The 13964-nt window shown below is 40.9% G+C and overlaps 1 protein-coding gene across 1 annotated transcript; it reads left to right on the forward strand.

The window, feature by feature from the left end:
* Positions 1 to 3051: 3051 nt before the first annotated feature.
* LOC148044781 (tyrosine-protein phosphatase non-receptor type substrate 1-like) lies at positions 3052 to 6969 on the forward strand. The gene is made up of 4 exons (XM_087720857.1): positions 3052 to 3127; positions 4186 to 4500; positions 5404 to 5721; positions 6297 to 6969. Exons 1-4 carry the CDS (start codon positions 3052 to 3054, stop codon positions 6464 to 6466), a joined length of 879 nt encoding a protein of 292 aa, XP_087576983.1. The 3' UTR covers positions 6467 to 6969.
* The last annotated feature ends 6995 nt before the right edge of the window (positions 6970 to 13964 follow it).

Genomic DNA, 13964 nt, shown 5'->3' on the forward strand with positions numbered 1-13964 from the left:
CAGCCCTGAGACTGCAACAGAATCACAGAGTTGGGAGGGACCCTGAAGGTCTTCTAGTCCAACCTCCTGCTCAAGCAGGAGACCCTGTATCATTTCAGGCAAATGGTTGATACTAACATGATGAGTATCCAACTCCAGCCATCAGGAGAAACTTCCTGATGGCTGGAACAATGAACCAGTGGAACAGTTTGCCTTCAGAAGTAGAATGGCTTCCTGGTTAAACAAGGGGTTGGATTAGAAGACCTCCAAGGTCCCTTCCAACTCTGATGTTCTGTTATCTCCAGAAGGGACAGGAATCTAACTGGCAGGGGGTCCAACAGAGAGGGCTCTCAAGCTCTGTTTTCACTGGCAGAGGCACAGTGGACAAGTCCTTCACTGTTTCCAGGACATCCCTGCAGACCAGATCTAAGCACCCAGTGGGCTGAATCTGGCCCTCGGGCCTTGAGTTTGACACCCCTGATGTAGAGGGATACAAGATCCCAAGGGAGGAATATGAGAGATTGATCACAAAATTAAAAATAGGAGTTTTGGATAAAAATATGGTGGATTATGCAAAATGTTCTTTAAAAAAAGGATAAAATTTACCCCTCAGTTATTCCTGTTAGGTATAACTACTGATTGTACTGTTATAGAGACTAAGTTGATTTTGTATTTAATAACGGCAGCAAGACTGCTGGTGGCGCAATACTGGAAGAAGGAAGATTTGCCTACTATTCAAGAATGGACATTAAAAGTCACAAACTTAGCAGAGATGGCTAAAATATCAACATATCTCAAGGACCACTCAAATGAGAGCTATAAACTGGAATGGAGAAGATGGATTGACTATATTCAAAATAAATACGGGACTCAGAAATTCCAGATAGTTTATGACTGAAAAAGCGAGGAATGATATAATCTGTTTAGAGTTAGCCAAACAAAAGAGGAGTTAAAGCTCAAATGAAAGAGGATACTAACTTTTTTAAAGTCTATTTTAGAACATCTTTGTTTAAGATTTATACCCTGTATTTGTTCTGAGAAGTCGGGGGGGGGGGGTTTCAGGTGGGGAGGGTGGGGGAGGGGAGGTAAATATTTGTAAAATCATTTTTATTTCAAAAATTTTCAATAAAAAAAATTAAAAATAAGAGCTGAAATACTGAAGAGGGCAAGAGATGATGGATAAATACAGAATGCATTTTAACATGATCGTTGTCTTACTAAAGATTAGAAAATAGAGCTAGAAATTAGAAATTGGGAAAATGCTATTATGCATACTGCCACATGATATAAGCTACTATAATTACTATGTACATCAAAATGTTAGAAGTTGAAAGACTACTATCACATATGCTTAAAAAGTAAAGGATAAGAGATGATGGATTGAAACATAATATTTTTTAATACGGAAATTGTTGCAAAATCAAGAAATCACATGTGGTGATTATGCCCAAAGGCTAAACAATATTGGAATAGAATAAGAAAATGGCTTGAAGGAATTACTAAATAGCAAGTAGATATGAAACCAGAATTATTTCTGTTGGGAATACCTACAAGGAATTATGACGAAAAAGCCACAATAGTTAATTATACATATCATAACAGCAGTGAGAATAACATATGCACAAAATTGGAATAATAATAATAATATACCAACAGAGGGGAATGTTATAATGAAAGTGTTAGAGTGTGCAGGGATGGATAAATTTACAAATGAAATAAAAGAAAAGGAGGAAACAGAATATTATATGGTGTGGAATGTGTGGTACAAATGGCTAGAGGAAATAAATGGAGAGGAAATCTATCTCAAAGGGCAAGATATAGAAGAAGAAGAAGAAATTAAAGAATTTATGGACTATGAAACCTTATCAGCAAAAATATTATAACACTGCTGACAATCAATGATAAGTGGAATAAAGAAACAGAAAGAGGGCATCAAGATTATATGAGTTCTTACAAGCAAGGAGTTGCTAAGAGAAGTCCATACAAAGCTGATCAAGAAGATGTTTAGAAGATTAATACCACAAATGGCAGAAGACATGAAACTGTTTTGTCACTGGAAAGATACAGGTTGATAGATGGAAGAGTATAATTTAAAACTAGTTAAACTTAGTGAAATTTAGTGACAATAGGTATAGTTAAATAAAAAAATTGATAATAATAATAATAATGTATACAATGTGTAGTGCTATGATAAGCAATAATTGGATATGAATATTGAATGATACCCATGAAGGGAAGATCAGAAAACCGTTTTGGATTTTTTAATTTAAAAAAAAGAACTAAATTAGATAGAGTTAAGTTTTGACTATTAGGGGGAAAATGTTATGATATAGGATATAGTCAAATAAAGAAGGGATAATGATAATAATTTATGTATGTGTATATATATACATACACACACACACACACACACTCACGTACATAAGGAAACTGGATGTAAATTGTAAACAGTGTTCTGAAAAGGAGGATTGGAAATTTTTGTTACTAAATATTATGGATGTTTAGCTAGAATAGGACATAAGGACTCAGTATTATTGGAGGGTTTTAGAAATAGTAAATGAAATGCCAGTTTGTGGTTATGTATTAAATTTTGGTATATTTTATGATGAAGGAGGTCTAAACAATGATAATCAAATAAAATTGGAGATATGATGATGGTAACATGTATAAACATTTGAGTTAAAATACTTGAGTTAATATGAACCATACTTGATGGCTGTGGAAGAGATGCACGAAAGCCTTTTGTAACCAACTGAAACACTTTCTACAGTATGTAAAGAAAGAAGATTTTATGTGTCATGCTTGTTTTGAAAATAAAAAATAAAAAAGAAATGGATTAAAAAAAAAACAATGGATGTATACCAAGTTGGAAAAGTTGTACAGAAAGAAATTGCAAAAACAAAAAACTGTTTAATAAAAAATATTTTAATAAAGAAGAAGTTGAAAGACACTACCCAATCTTAACCCTTACAAAAAGGAAATGGGAGTTCCTCTTTTGGTTTCTCCGTGGTGGGAAAGATCTGTTGGGCAAGACGCAAAGTCACTTCAGATATTTCTCCTGCTGCTGTCGGCATGGCTGCCTTGAGGTCCTTCAAGAGAATCGGTGGTCCTTTTCGGCTGCTGCTGCTCCTCCTTCTACAAGGTCTGGGTGAGTGTTGACAGTTGAGATCAGACAGAATCCATCCTCAGATTTGCTACTGGAATAAAATCCAGTGCAAGAGAAATATTAAGGTTCCTTAAAATCTGTTGGGCTTCTCTGAACATTGAGATGTTTCTACAGAAAAGGCCAGTGCCAGATATTAGATTCTTCCACTGCTTCCCACCCAAGTAGCTACATGAACAAGTGAGGAAGACAATCAGAGCTCTGAAATTCTGGAGATCAACTGGGGCCACCTGGTTTGATCTGGTCCTTGAGATATGGTCACCTTCAACTCCTGATAGATTCCAAAATCTGGAACGGAAGGGACCTTGGAGGTCTTCTAATCCAACCCTGCTAAAGGCAGGAATCCTCATATCAGCTCAAAAAATGGTTGCCCATTTTTTTTCTTAGGAACTTAGAGGCTTTATGAAATAAATGTGAAGGTAACACAACTTCTAGACAAACCATACAGATGGCAGCCAGAAGGAACCTCACTGTAAAGCAGTGTTTCTCAACCTTGGTGACTTTAAGTCCTGTGGACTTCAACTCCCAGAATTCCCCAGCCAGCTGTGGGAGTTGAAGTCCACAGGACTTAAAGTCGCCAAGGTTGAGAAACACTGCTCTAACGTATACACTGTCTAGGGCAAATTTTCCCGGGGGAGGAGTTTGTGTGACAAGACCAAGACAAGGAGAAAAGACCACCACCTCATTTACAGTGATAAAGGAGGAGCTTCCAACCTGGGCTGTGTGCGTGAGGGTTATCCAACATCTCCAACACAAACTTCACCACCAACATCTGCCCTGAAGGGGCCTTCTGTTGTGTTCAGACCAAGGGTCCCAGAAACAGAACGGGATTCGGGGAAAGGCACTGTGGTCTCCACCATTGGCAGGTAGCTCCACCCTCCCTCATTCGATGGGATGGAGAGAGATGCTCCCAGTCAACCGAGAGACACCTGGGAGTAAATCAAATGTTTGGAAGCCGTGTCTCTGTGACCGAAAATATTCTCGGAGGCTCCTGTGTTGTTTCTGAGTAACGTCAATTGATGTCTCTCTACTTTCTCCTGCAGTCGAACCAACCCTGCCTAAGATTCATGGTCCCAAAGGCAAAATCACGGCAGGATCTCTGGCCACTTTCAAATGCTTTACGGGATACTTCCCCTCCAAGGACATCAAAGTTGTTTGGATGTATGATGAGAAAACCATACAGTCTAACAAGACTTCATTATTTCATAAAAGAGTAAATGGAAGTGATGTGTACCGCCTGACATGTGATGTGACAATCCCTCTTGGGCTAGGAGATGTGAGGTCAGAGCTGAGTTGCCAAATCCAACACAATTCAACTCAGATGGCTCAGAAAGTCCCACTTGGTGATTTCCTAAGAGGTAGGTGAACCTTGGGTTGCAGAGAGGGAGGAGCAGGGGTGAGTTCCTGCCAGTTCTAGCCTCTTCTATAGAAGAGGTTCCACAAATCTACAATGCTGTTTAGATACAGTTCCAACTCTGCTTCACCATTAAACCCGCTTTCCAGTCAGCCTCCATGTTTCCAGTGCCTTCCTTCCGGCCTGGAACTGTACCAGATGGATATTTCTTCCAACAACAGGAATGGCAGGATAGGAATCTCACAAGCCGATTTGACATAAACCAATGAGGACAGAGATTGGCTGAACATCGGAAGGGGTTCCTTATTCCTTTCCTTTTTTAATAACGTTCAGTTCTGACCTTGGGTTTCCTACTACCAAGCTCTGGGTTGTGTTTTGAGAATGTACTTGTTTTCTCAACGCCACAATCAGAAGAATCCGTGACCCGTCAAAACCGCGTTCCACAAAAGCGCGGTCGATGAAATCGCGTATGTGACGTCATCACAACGCGACGAAAAAGATCGAAAAATTGAAATAAAAATTAAATTACAGCAAGCCGATTCACATAAAGTTAAGGGTTAGGTTAAGGGTTAGGGTTAGGGTTAGGTTAAGGGTTAGGGTTAGAGCGTTAGCGTTACGTTTAGCGTTAGGTTAAGGGTTAGGTTTAGGTTTAGGGTTAGGTTTAGGGTTAGGTTTAGGTTTAGGTTTGGGGGGGTTAGGGGAAGGTTTTAGCTTTATTTTTACATTTTTCGATCTTTTTCGATCTTTTTCGTCACGCTGTGATGATGTCACATACGCGCTTTCGTCGACCGCGATTTTGTCGTCCGCGGTTTTGTGGTAGAACCAGAAGAATCATCTGGTTTTTCTATCTTATTCTGCATGGAGGAACCATGCGTCTGAAACTCTCTATTTGGCTTCCTTTGCTCAGTTCCTCCCAAAATGCGTCTCGAGACCATTCCAGCTTCCCCCGTCCAGATGGATGCCCCAGTGATGATCACTTGCAACGCAGAAAGCTTTTTTCCAGATGGTGCTACAGTGGAGCTGTTTGCCGAGGATGCCCCGAGCAGAAGAGGAACGGTTGCCCCGAGAATTTCAAATCCCGATGGGACCTTTTCCCTCAAGAGCTACCTGGAGGTGACGGCCACTGAAGACCAGAATTCCTCCATGTTCCTTTGCCAGGTCCAGCACGATTCCCAGCCTCCGGTCAATGAAACCACCAGGCTGTTCATTATGAAAAAATCAGAAAGTAAGTATGGAATTTCTAAACTCCTGAGGTTTTGTTGATATACAACCTGCAGGGTTGACCTTGGCTTTGAGTTTGTGTGTCAGAAGGTCGTAAAAGGGGATCATATGATCCCGTCATAAATACGAGTCAGTGATCAAGCATCTGAATTTTGATCATGTGACCCGGGGGGGTGCAGCGGTTGTGTGAAAATCGGTCATAAGTCACTTTCTTCAGTGCCGTTGCAATCTAAGCAGTCACTAAATGAACTATTGTAAGTCGAGGACAATGTTCTGACCTAGGCTTCCTGATACAGTTACTCTGTTATTCTGTAATTCTGTAAGGGTCTCCTGCTTGAGCAGGGGGCTGGACTAGAAGACCTCCAAGGTTCCTTCCAACTCTGTTATTCTGTAATTCTGTAAGGGTCTCCTGCTTGAGCAGAGGGCTGGACTAGAAGACCTCCAAGGTTCCTTCCAACTCTGTTATTCTGTAATACTGTAAGGGCCTCCTGCTTGAGCAGGGGGCTGGACTAGAAGACCTCCAAGGTCCCTTCCAACTCTGTTATTCTGTTTTTTTAACACACTGTTTTTTCTCCACAGGCTCACAGAAACACTCCATCCTTGTTCTCTGCCTTGGGCTTTTCCTGGCCAAAGTAGCCATCTTTCTTTTCATCACCTGCCTTTTCCTAATAAAAGTGCGTGAATGCAAGAGGACAGAAGATCATTCCGGAACATTCCAGGAAGTGAGACTGCCTGGAACGTCAAGTTAGGGACTCCGTTTCCACATGGATTTTCAGGATGGGAAAGGATCCGATTAGGGAATCAATAACAATATTATTAAAATGTTTGTATAATGAATGGTTCCCTCTGCTCAATTTGTAAAGTTATAAACCTGTAGAACCAACATGAAGATGGAAAAGAAAAATATCCTTACTTTGTTTTGCTATGTCTGAGACGTCATCGAACCTTCCTTAAAATATAAATGCTGATTCTTTATTTTGAAAAGGAAGGAAGGAAGAAAACTGAAGAAATTGTTCTTTTGGACACGCGTTGAAATTATTAGGAAAGAAAGAAAAAGAAAAAGTATTTACTTACAGAAGTTATTAAGGAGCAAATAATTCTGGGACGTGAGGGACGCAGTGACTCAGGGGTTCAGATGCTGAGCTTGTCGATCGGCAAGGTCGGCAGTTTGGCGGTTCGAATCCCTAGTGCTGCATAATGGAGGGAGCTCCTGTTACTTGTCCCAGCTTCTGCCAACCTAGCAGTTCGAAAACACATAAAAAATGCAAGTAGAAAAATAGGAACCACCTTTGGTGGGAAGGGAACAGCGTTCCGTGCGCCTTCGCAGTTTAGTCATGCCGGGCACATGACCACGGAGACATCTTCGGACAGCGCTGGCTCTTCAGCTTTGAAATGGAGATGAGCACCGCCCCCTAGAGTCGGGAACGACTAGCACATATGTGCGAGGGGAACCTTTACCTGCAATTCTGGGATGCAGCTATGCTTCTCTCCAAGCCACTCCTTGTATTTTTCTACTAACCATGTGTGATAATTCAGAAACTGTTACAAAACTACCTGTATGTATTTTGAGTCTTATTCTAATGAATTGCTAACCAATGGACCTTATTTTAGTTCTTGGCTAGAGCCGAGGTGGCGCAGTGGTTAGGGTGCAGTACTGCAGGCCACTTCAGCTGACTGTTATCTGCAGTTCGGCGGTTCAAATCTCACCGGCTCAGGGTTGACTCAGCCTTCCATCCTTCCGAGGTGGGTGAAATGAGGACCCCAGACTGTGGGGGCGATATGCTGACTCTGTAAACCGCTTAGAGAGGGCTGAAAGCCCTATGAAGCGGTATATAAATCTAACTGCTATTGCTATTGGCTCCATCTTATGCTTAAATAGCATCACTATGGTTTTTTTTTGCATAAATATTAATTTATAAAATTTAGTAAAAATGAATAAAATAATACTACATAGAGTTATGTATTTGCTTACAGAAGTTATAAAGGAGCAAATATTTTAAAAACACATGTAATTCAGGTGTGCAGGCAGGCAGGGTCGCAGTGGCTCAGTGGCTAAGATGCTGAGTTTGTCGATCAGAAGGGTTGGCAGTTCGGTGGTTCGAATCCCGAGTGCTGTCTAACGGAGTGAGCTCCCGTTGCTTGTCCCAGCTTCTGCCAACCTACCAGTCCGAAAGCAGGTAAAAAATGCAGGTAGAAAAATAGGAACCACCTTTGGTGGGAAGGGAACAGCGTTCCGTGCGCCTTCTGCTTTTAGTCATGCCGGCCACATGACCACGGAAACATCTTCAGACAGCGCTGGCTCTTTAGCTTTGAAACGGAGATGAGCACAGCCCCCTAGAGTCTGGAACGACCAGCACATCTGTGCAAGAGGAACCTTTACCTTTAGACATGCTTTCGAAATACGAAGAAGTGATATAAAATGTTAAATGCCTACCTTCAATACTTTTTTATCTATATATTATTTGTACAGAGATAATTTGCCAGGAATTATGTCATTCTATAATTTACATCATGGGTACAAAGAAAGATATATTTTAAATATTTTGCTGTACTTATTTGACATATTGGTATCTATGCCTGCAAAAAAATGAACACAGAAATAACTGTTGGAAGAAATGCCCACCTGGTTCAGGGGCAAGTGGGGAGAAAGACACTGGAAACATGGAGGCTGCTTGGAAAGATGCTTTAATGAAGCACATGGTTCTCTGGTGCACTGGATGGTGGGAGGCTACTGGTGGCAGTAGGTGGTCTCGCAGGTACCCTGGGCCTAAGCCATGGAGCGCTTTAAAGGTCATAATTAGTACCTTGAATCACACCCGGAAGACAACCAGCAACCAGTGCAGGCTGCCTAAAAGGGGTGTAACATGGCAGCACCTAGGTGCCCCCCATGACAACCCGCGCAGCCGCATTCTGGACCAGTTGAAGCTTCCGGGTGCTCTTCAAGGGCAGCCCCATTTAGTGAGCATTACAGTAGTCCAGGCGAGAAAGGACGAGGGCATGAGTGACTGTGCACAGAGCATCCCGATCCAGTAAGGGGCGCAACTGACGTACCAGGCGAACCTGGTAAAAAGCCCCCCCCCCCCGGTCACGGCCGTCAGGTGTTCTTCTAAACTAAGCCGCGTATCCAGGAGGACGCCCAGATTGAGGGCCCATTCTGAGGGGGCTAAAATTTCTCCCCCTATCATCAAAGATGGAACAAGATGCACAAATCGGGATGACGGAAACCACAGCCACTCAGTCTTGGAGGGATTGAGCTTGAGCCTGTTCCTCCCCATTCAGATCCGCACAGCCTCCAGGCATCGGGACATCACGTCGAGGGCATCTTTTGGGTGGTCTGGGGTAGAGATGAAAAGTTGGGTATCATCAGCATATTGATGATACTGTACCCCCAAACCAGGGATGATCTCACCCAGTGGTTTCATATATATGCTGAAGAGGAGGGGTGAGAGAACTGACCCCTGGGGCACCCCACAAGTGACGCGCCTCGGGGTCGATCCTTGCCCTCCAGTCAACACAAACTATGACCGATCCGACAGGTAGGAGGAGAAGCACCGTAAAACAGTGCCCCCCACTCCCAACCCTCCGAGTCGTCACAGTAGGATACCATGGTCGATGGTATCGAAAACCACTGAGAGGTCTAATAGGACCAGGACAGAGGAGCAGCCCCTGTCCCGGGCCCGCCAGAGATCATCGACCAACGCGACCAATGCCGTCTCCGTGCTGTATCCAGGCCTGAAACCCGACTGAAACGGATCCAGGTAGGCAGCTTCATCCAGGGACTGGGGAAGCTGACGTGCTACCACATTCTCCACAACCTTTGCTACAAAGCGAAGGTTGGAGACCGGACGATAGTTGGCTAAAGAAGCTGGGTCCAGGGAAGGCTTCTTAAGGAGGGGCCTCACCACCGCCTCCTTCAGAGCCGAGGTAGCACAGTGGTTAGAGTGCTGTACTGCAGCCACTTCAGCTGACTGTTATCTGCAGTTTGGCGGTTCAAATCTCACCGGCTCAAGGTTGACTCAGCCTTCCATCCTTCCGAGGTGGGTGAAATGAGGACCCAGACTGTGGGGGCAATAAATGCTGACTCTGTAAACCGCTTAGAGAGGGCTGAAAGCCCTATGAAGCGGTATATAAGTCTAACTGCTATTGCTATTGCTATTCAAGGCGGTGGGAAAGAACCCCTCTCTCAATGAAGCGTTGGTAATCGCCCGGAGCCAGCCTCGTGTCACCTCCCGGGCAGCCGAGACTAACCAAGAAGGACATGGGTCCAGCACACAAGTGGCAGCACTGAGTCTCCCCATAATCCTGTCCATGCCCTCGGGGGTCACAGGATCAAACTCATCCCAGATGGTCTCCACAAGAGTCGTCCCCGTCGACTCGCCCGAGTCTACCCAGTCAGAGTCTAAGCCTGTCCAGATCTGAGCGATTTTATCCTGCAGATACTGAACAAATTCTTCAGCCCTACCCTGCAGGAAGGAAATGGGAGTTCCTCTTTTGCTATTTCGACAGGAGGGAAGACCTAAAGGTCAAGCCACGAAGTCACCCCAGATGCTTCTCCTGCTGCTGTCGGCATGGCTGCCTTGAGCTCCTCCAGGAGAATCCCTGGTCCTCTTCCACTGCTGCTGCTGTTGCTGCTCCTCCTTCTGCAACATCTGGGTGAGTGTTGACAGCTGAGATCAGGCGGGCTCCATTCTCAGATTTACAACCGGAGTAAAATCCGGTGTGAGATGAATATTAAGGCTGCTTCAAACCTACAGTGAGAAGATCAGATTTCGCTGAAAAAGCCAGCTCCAGATGTTAGATTTTGGGGGAGCAGGAGAAGATTTCTTTCATTGATTCCACCCCAAGAGGCTAAGTGAGGAACAAGTTAGGAAGACCCTCAGAGCTCCGGGATTCTGGAGATCAACTAGGTCCATCTAACTTTGATTTGATCCTGGAGGTGGGGGACTTCAAGATATTGGGACCACACCTTCCTTAACTCATACAATCTGGGTGGGAAGAAGCTTAGAGTTCATCTCATCCAAACCTCTGTTCAATAGAGGAGTCCTCACACCATCTTAAAAAAAGGTTGATTATTTTGTTCTTGAAAACCTCAGTGATGGGGCGACCAAAACTTCACGAGGCAAGTTACTGTACTCCATTGATCAATAGTTCTCACTGTCAGAGAAGTCCTCCTTTTTTTGTTTAGCAGATTTTTTTATTATTTTTTCCCTTCAACAACAAGCATCAGGATGAAGAGCAGAGGTGATAGTGGGCATCCCTGCCTTACTCCTTTCATTATTTTAAAGGTCTCTGTACTTTCCCCTTTTAATAATATATTTGCCTTTTGGGTGGAGTATATTGTTTCTATTAATCTTTCAAATTGGTCCCCTAATTTCATATTCTTAATTTGTTGTATCATGAATTCCCAATTTAAATTGTCAAATGCCTTCTGGGCACCCAGAAAGACGAGTGCCACTTGTTTCTCTGGATGCGCCTCATAGTACTCTAAAATATTTGCTATTATTCTAATGTTATTCCTGATTTGTCTTGTTGGGAGAAATCCCTTTTGGTCTGGATGTATCTAGCCATTTAATAGTTTTTTTTCAATCTCTCCGCTATTATTGTGGTGAATATTTTATAGTCGGCATTCAACGACGAGATTGGCCTATAGTTTTGAATCTGTTTTTTATCTGCACCTTCTTTAAATATTAATGTAATATGTGCTTCCCTCCACGAATCCGGTATTTTTCCTTTCATCAGTGCCTCATTATACATCTATTAAATTAACAGGGTTCTATCAATTTGTTCAATTCATCTATTATTTTGTACCATTCTGCTGGGAATCCATCTGGGCCTGGCGTTTTATTATTTTCCTGTTTCTGAATCTCCTATTTCAATTCTAGTTTTGTTATTTTTTTTACAACATTTCTTTCATATCTTCTGCTATTGTCGGGGGTTCTTCTCCATTAAGATATTCTTTTATTTGTTTCCCATCTACTTGTTCCCCTTTATACAGATTCTCAAAGTACTTGTATGCAATCTTTTTCTTCCCTTCTATTGTATGTTGTAATTCACCGGTTTCCTCTTGAAGTTGATATATTAATCTTTTTTCTCTTTCTTTTCTCAATCTATATAACAGCCATCTCCCCAGTTTATTTGCATGCTCAAAGAAGTTTTGTTTTGTTAGTTTAGGCCCTTTACCATTTCTTCCTGGTCTAATATATTTAATTTATGTTTTGCTAACATCCAATCCTTTCTAATTTTGTCACTTTGTGGTTTATTTTGCAATTCTATTTCTAAATTTTTGATTTCCTCCTCTAATATCTTCTGTTGTGCCCATTTTTCTTTATTTCTTATTGCTGAATACGCTATAATAATTCCACGGGAATAAGCTTTCGTGGTGTCCCATAAATTTTGTATAGATGTCTGTTCTTTTGTGTTTTCCTTAAGGAATAACGCCAATTCGTTTCTACATTTTTGAATAAATTTTCTTTTAACATTTGCAGATTTAACATACATCTTTGCCTAGTCTTTTTTCCCCCTTTCCAGATTATTTTAATGGGGTTGTGATCTGCCCAAATATTTGGTAATATTTCAATTGTATGTATTTCTGCCCCAGTTTCTCCATTCATCCATGCCATATCAATCCGTGACCAAGATTGGTGTGGGTTGGAATAAAAAGTAATTTTTTTTTCTGGTTCCATTTTTCTCCAAATATCTATCAAGTTTAATTCCTCAATCATCTCAAAACAGCTTGTTGGTAATACTTTTTTTTATTTTTAGTTTTTTTGTCACTTACATAATCTTTTTTACTGTCTACTATGGCATTATAATCTCCTATTATGCAGATATTCCTCACTCCAATTTCTCTAATTTTTTCATGTAATTTTTTATAAAAGTCCTTCTGATTTTCATTTGGGGCGTATATTGCTACCTGTGGCATTGATTTTTTATTTATCCATATCTCTCTCATTAATATGAGAGAGATACAAACAATATTGTTTGTACTGTTTGAATATTGCAAACAATATTCTTTGTTTGCAAAATCTGATAAAGAGCCAAGGGCACAAGTTGTTTTTCGCAGGTGCTCTTGGAAAATATTTTGGCAAGAGAAGGAAAAGGAAAGAAAAAGATAGAACCCTTCTCTTTTGAAGATTACAAAAGAACTTATGCTTAAGTTAACTTTACACACACACACACACACACACACACAAACAAAAGAGGCTTGGAAGGCTAGAGTGGCTATCAGACTCATTTTTTCTTCTTTTCTTCTTCATTTTTGGGGGGTAAAATGGATCAATATGCAGATGAGGAAACCTTAAAATTTTGAAATATCCTGGCAATAATTCAAAATATTTTGGAAGGATTTGGGAGATTTGAGAAGAAGTTGGATAGACTATCATTTCTCACAGCAAAAGATGATAGTGTTGGAGCCCCAAAAATTAAAGAAGAGAATGAAAATATAGAAGATAAAGACAAGACAATAGATGAACTTATTAATGGAGCAAGCATGGGTGAAAATAGAAAGAAGGGAAGATGGAAAAGTGAATTTGATAATTTGAAGCTTTATCCCAGACTTCAAGATACACGAGAAAAAAAAAGGGGTGATAATGATGGAGTTAAGAAGAGAAACCTTTTCAGAAATAAGTTTGACAACCAAAGACAAGATAATGTTAATAACAATTCAAGAGCAACGAGACTATTTGAGAGATCTTTTAAGCAATAAAGTGTGAGAGAAGTTTATAAAAACGTTATAAAGGAGCTGAAAAGAGAATTGACACAACAACTGGCAAGAGAGATAAGACTGTTTTGCAACTGGAAAGATACAGGTTGATAATAAAAGTTGACGATAAAAAGTGAGTTAGTTTTTGGTGTTTAATAAGTAGGAATTTCAATATTTTGTAGATTGTTTTAGATTATTATTAAATGTTTATTCATTAACATATAATTAATTACAACAATAATGAAATAATAACCTCAATTAGTATAAGTAACTTGGTTATAAATTGTAAATTGGGACTTGGCGAAAAGACCTATAAATTTTATTAATAAATTTTCGTTTAGATCTTGTTATAAAGGTATAATTCCTTTGGGTCTGATGAGAGGAGATATAAATAGTAAAAAAAAATCGTTAACCACAATAATAACAAGGAAATGTTAATGGATATTTTTGGTGATAAATAAGTAGGAATGTTAGTATTTTGTAGATTGTTTTAGACTTACTAAATGTCCATTTGTTAACATATAATTAATTACGATAATAATAAT

Source organism: Thamnophis sirtalis, unplaced genomic scaffold, assembly GCF_051295495.1.
Source record: "Thamnophis sirtalis isolate CommonGarterSnake01/CBP01778 unplaced genomic scaffold, rThaSir2_p1.2 scaffold_7, whole genome shotgun sequence".
NCBI lineage: Eukaryota > Metazoa > Chordata > Lepidosauria > Squamata > Natricidae > Thamnophis > Thamnophis sirtalis.

Bases quoted from the DNA above. Each gene is read 5' to 3' on its own strand.
- LOC148044781 (XM_087720857.1), top strand. From the start codon at position 3,052: ATGGCTGCCTTGAGGTCCTTCAAGAGAATCGGTGGTCCTTTTCGGCTG. The intron at 3,128-4,185 runs GTGAGTGTTGAC...TTTCTCCTGCAG, and splicing joins CCTCCTTCTACAAGGTCTGG to TCGAACCAACCCTGCCTAAG. The intron at 4,501-5,403 runs GTAGGTGAACCT...TCCTTTGCTCAG, and splicing joins ACTTGGTGATTTCCTAAGAG to TTCCTCCCAAAATGCGTCTC.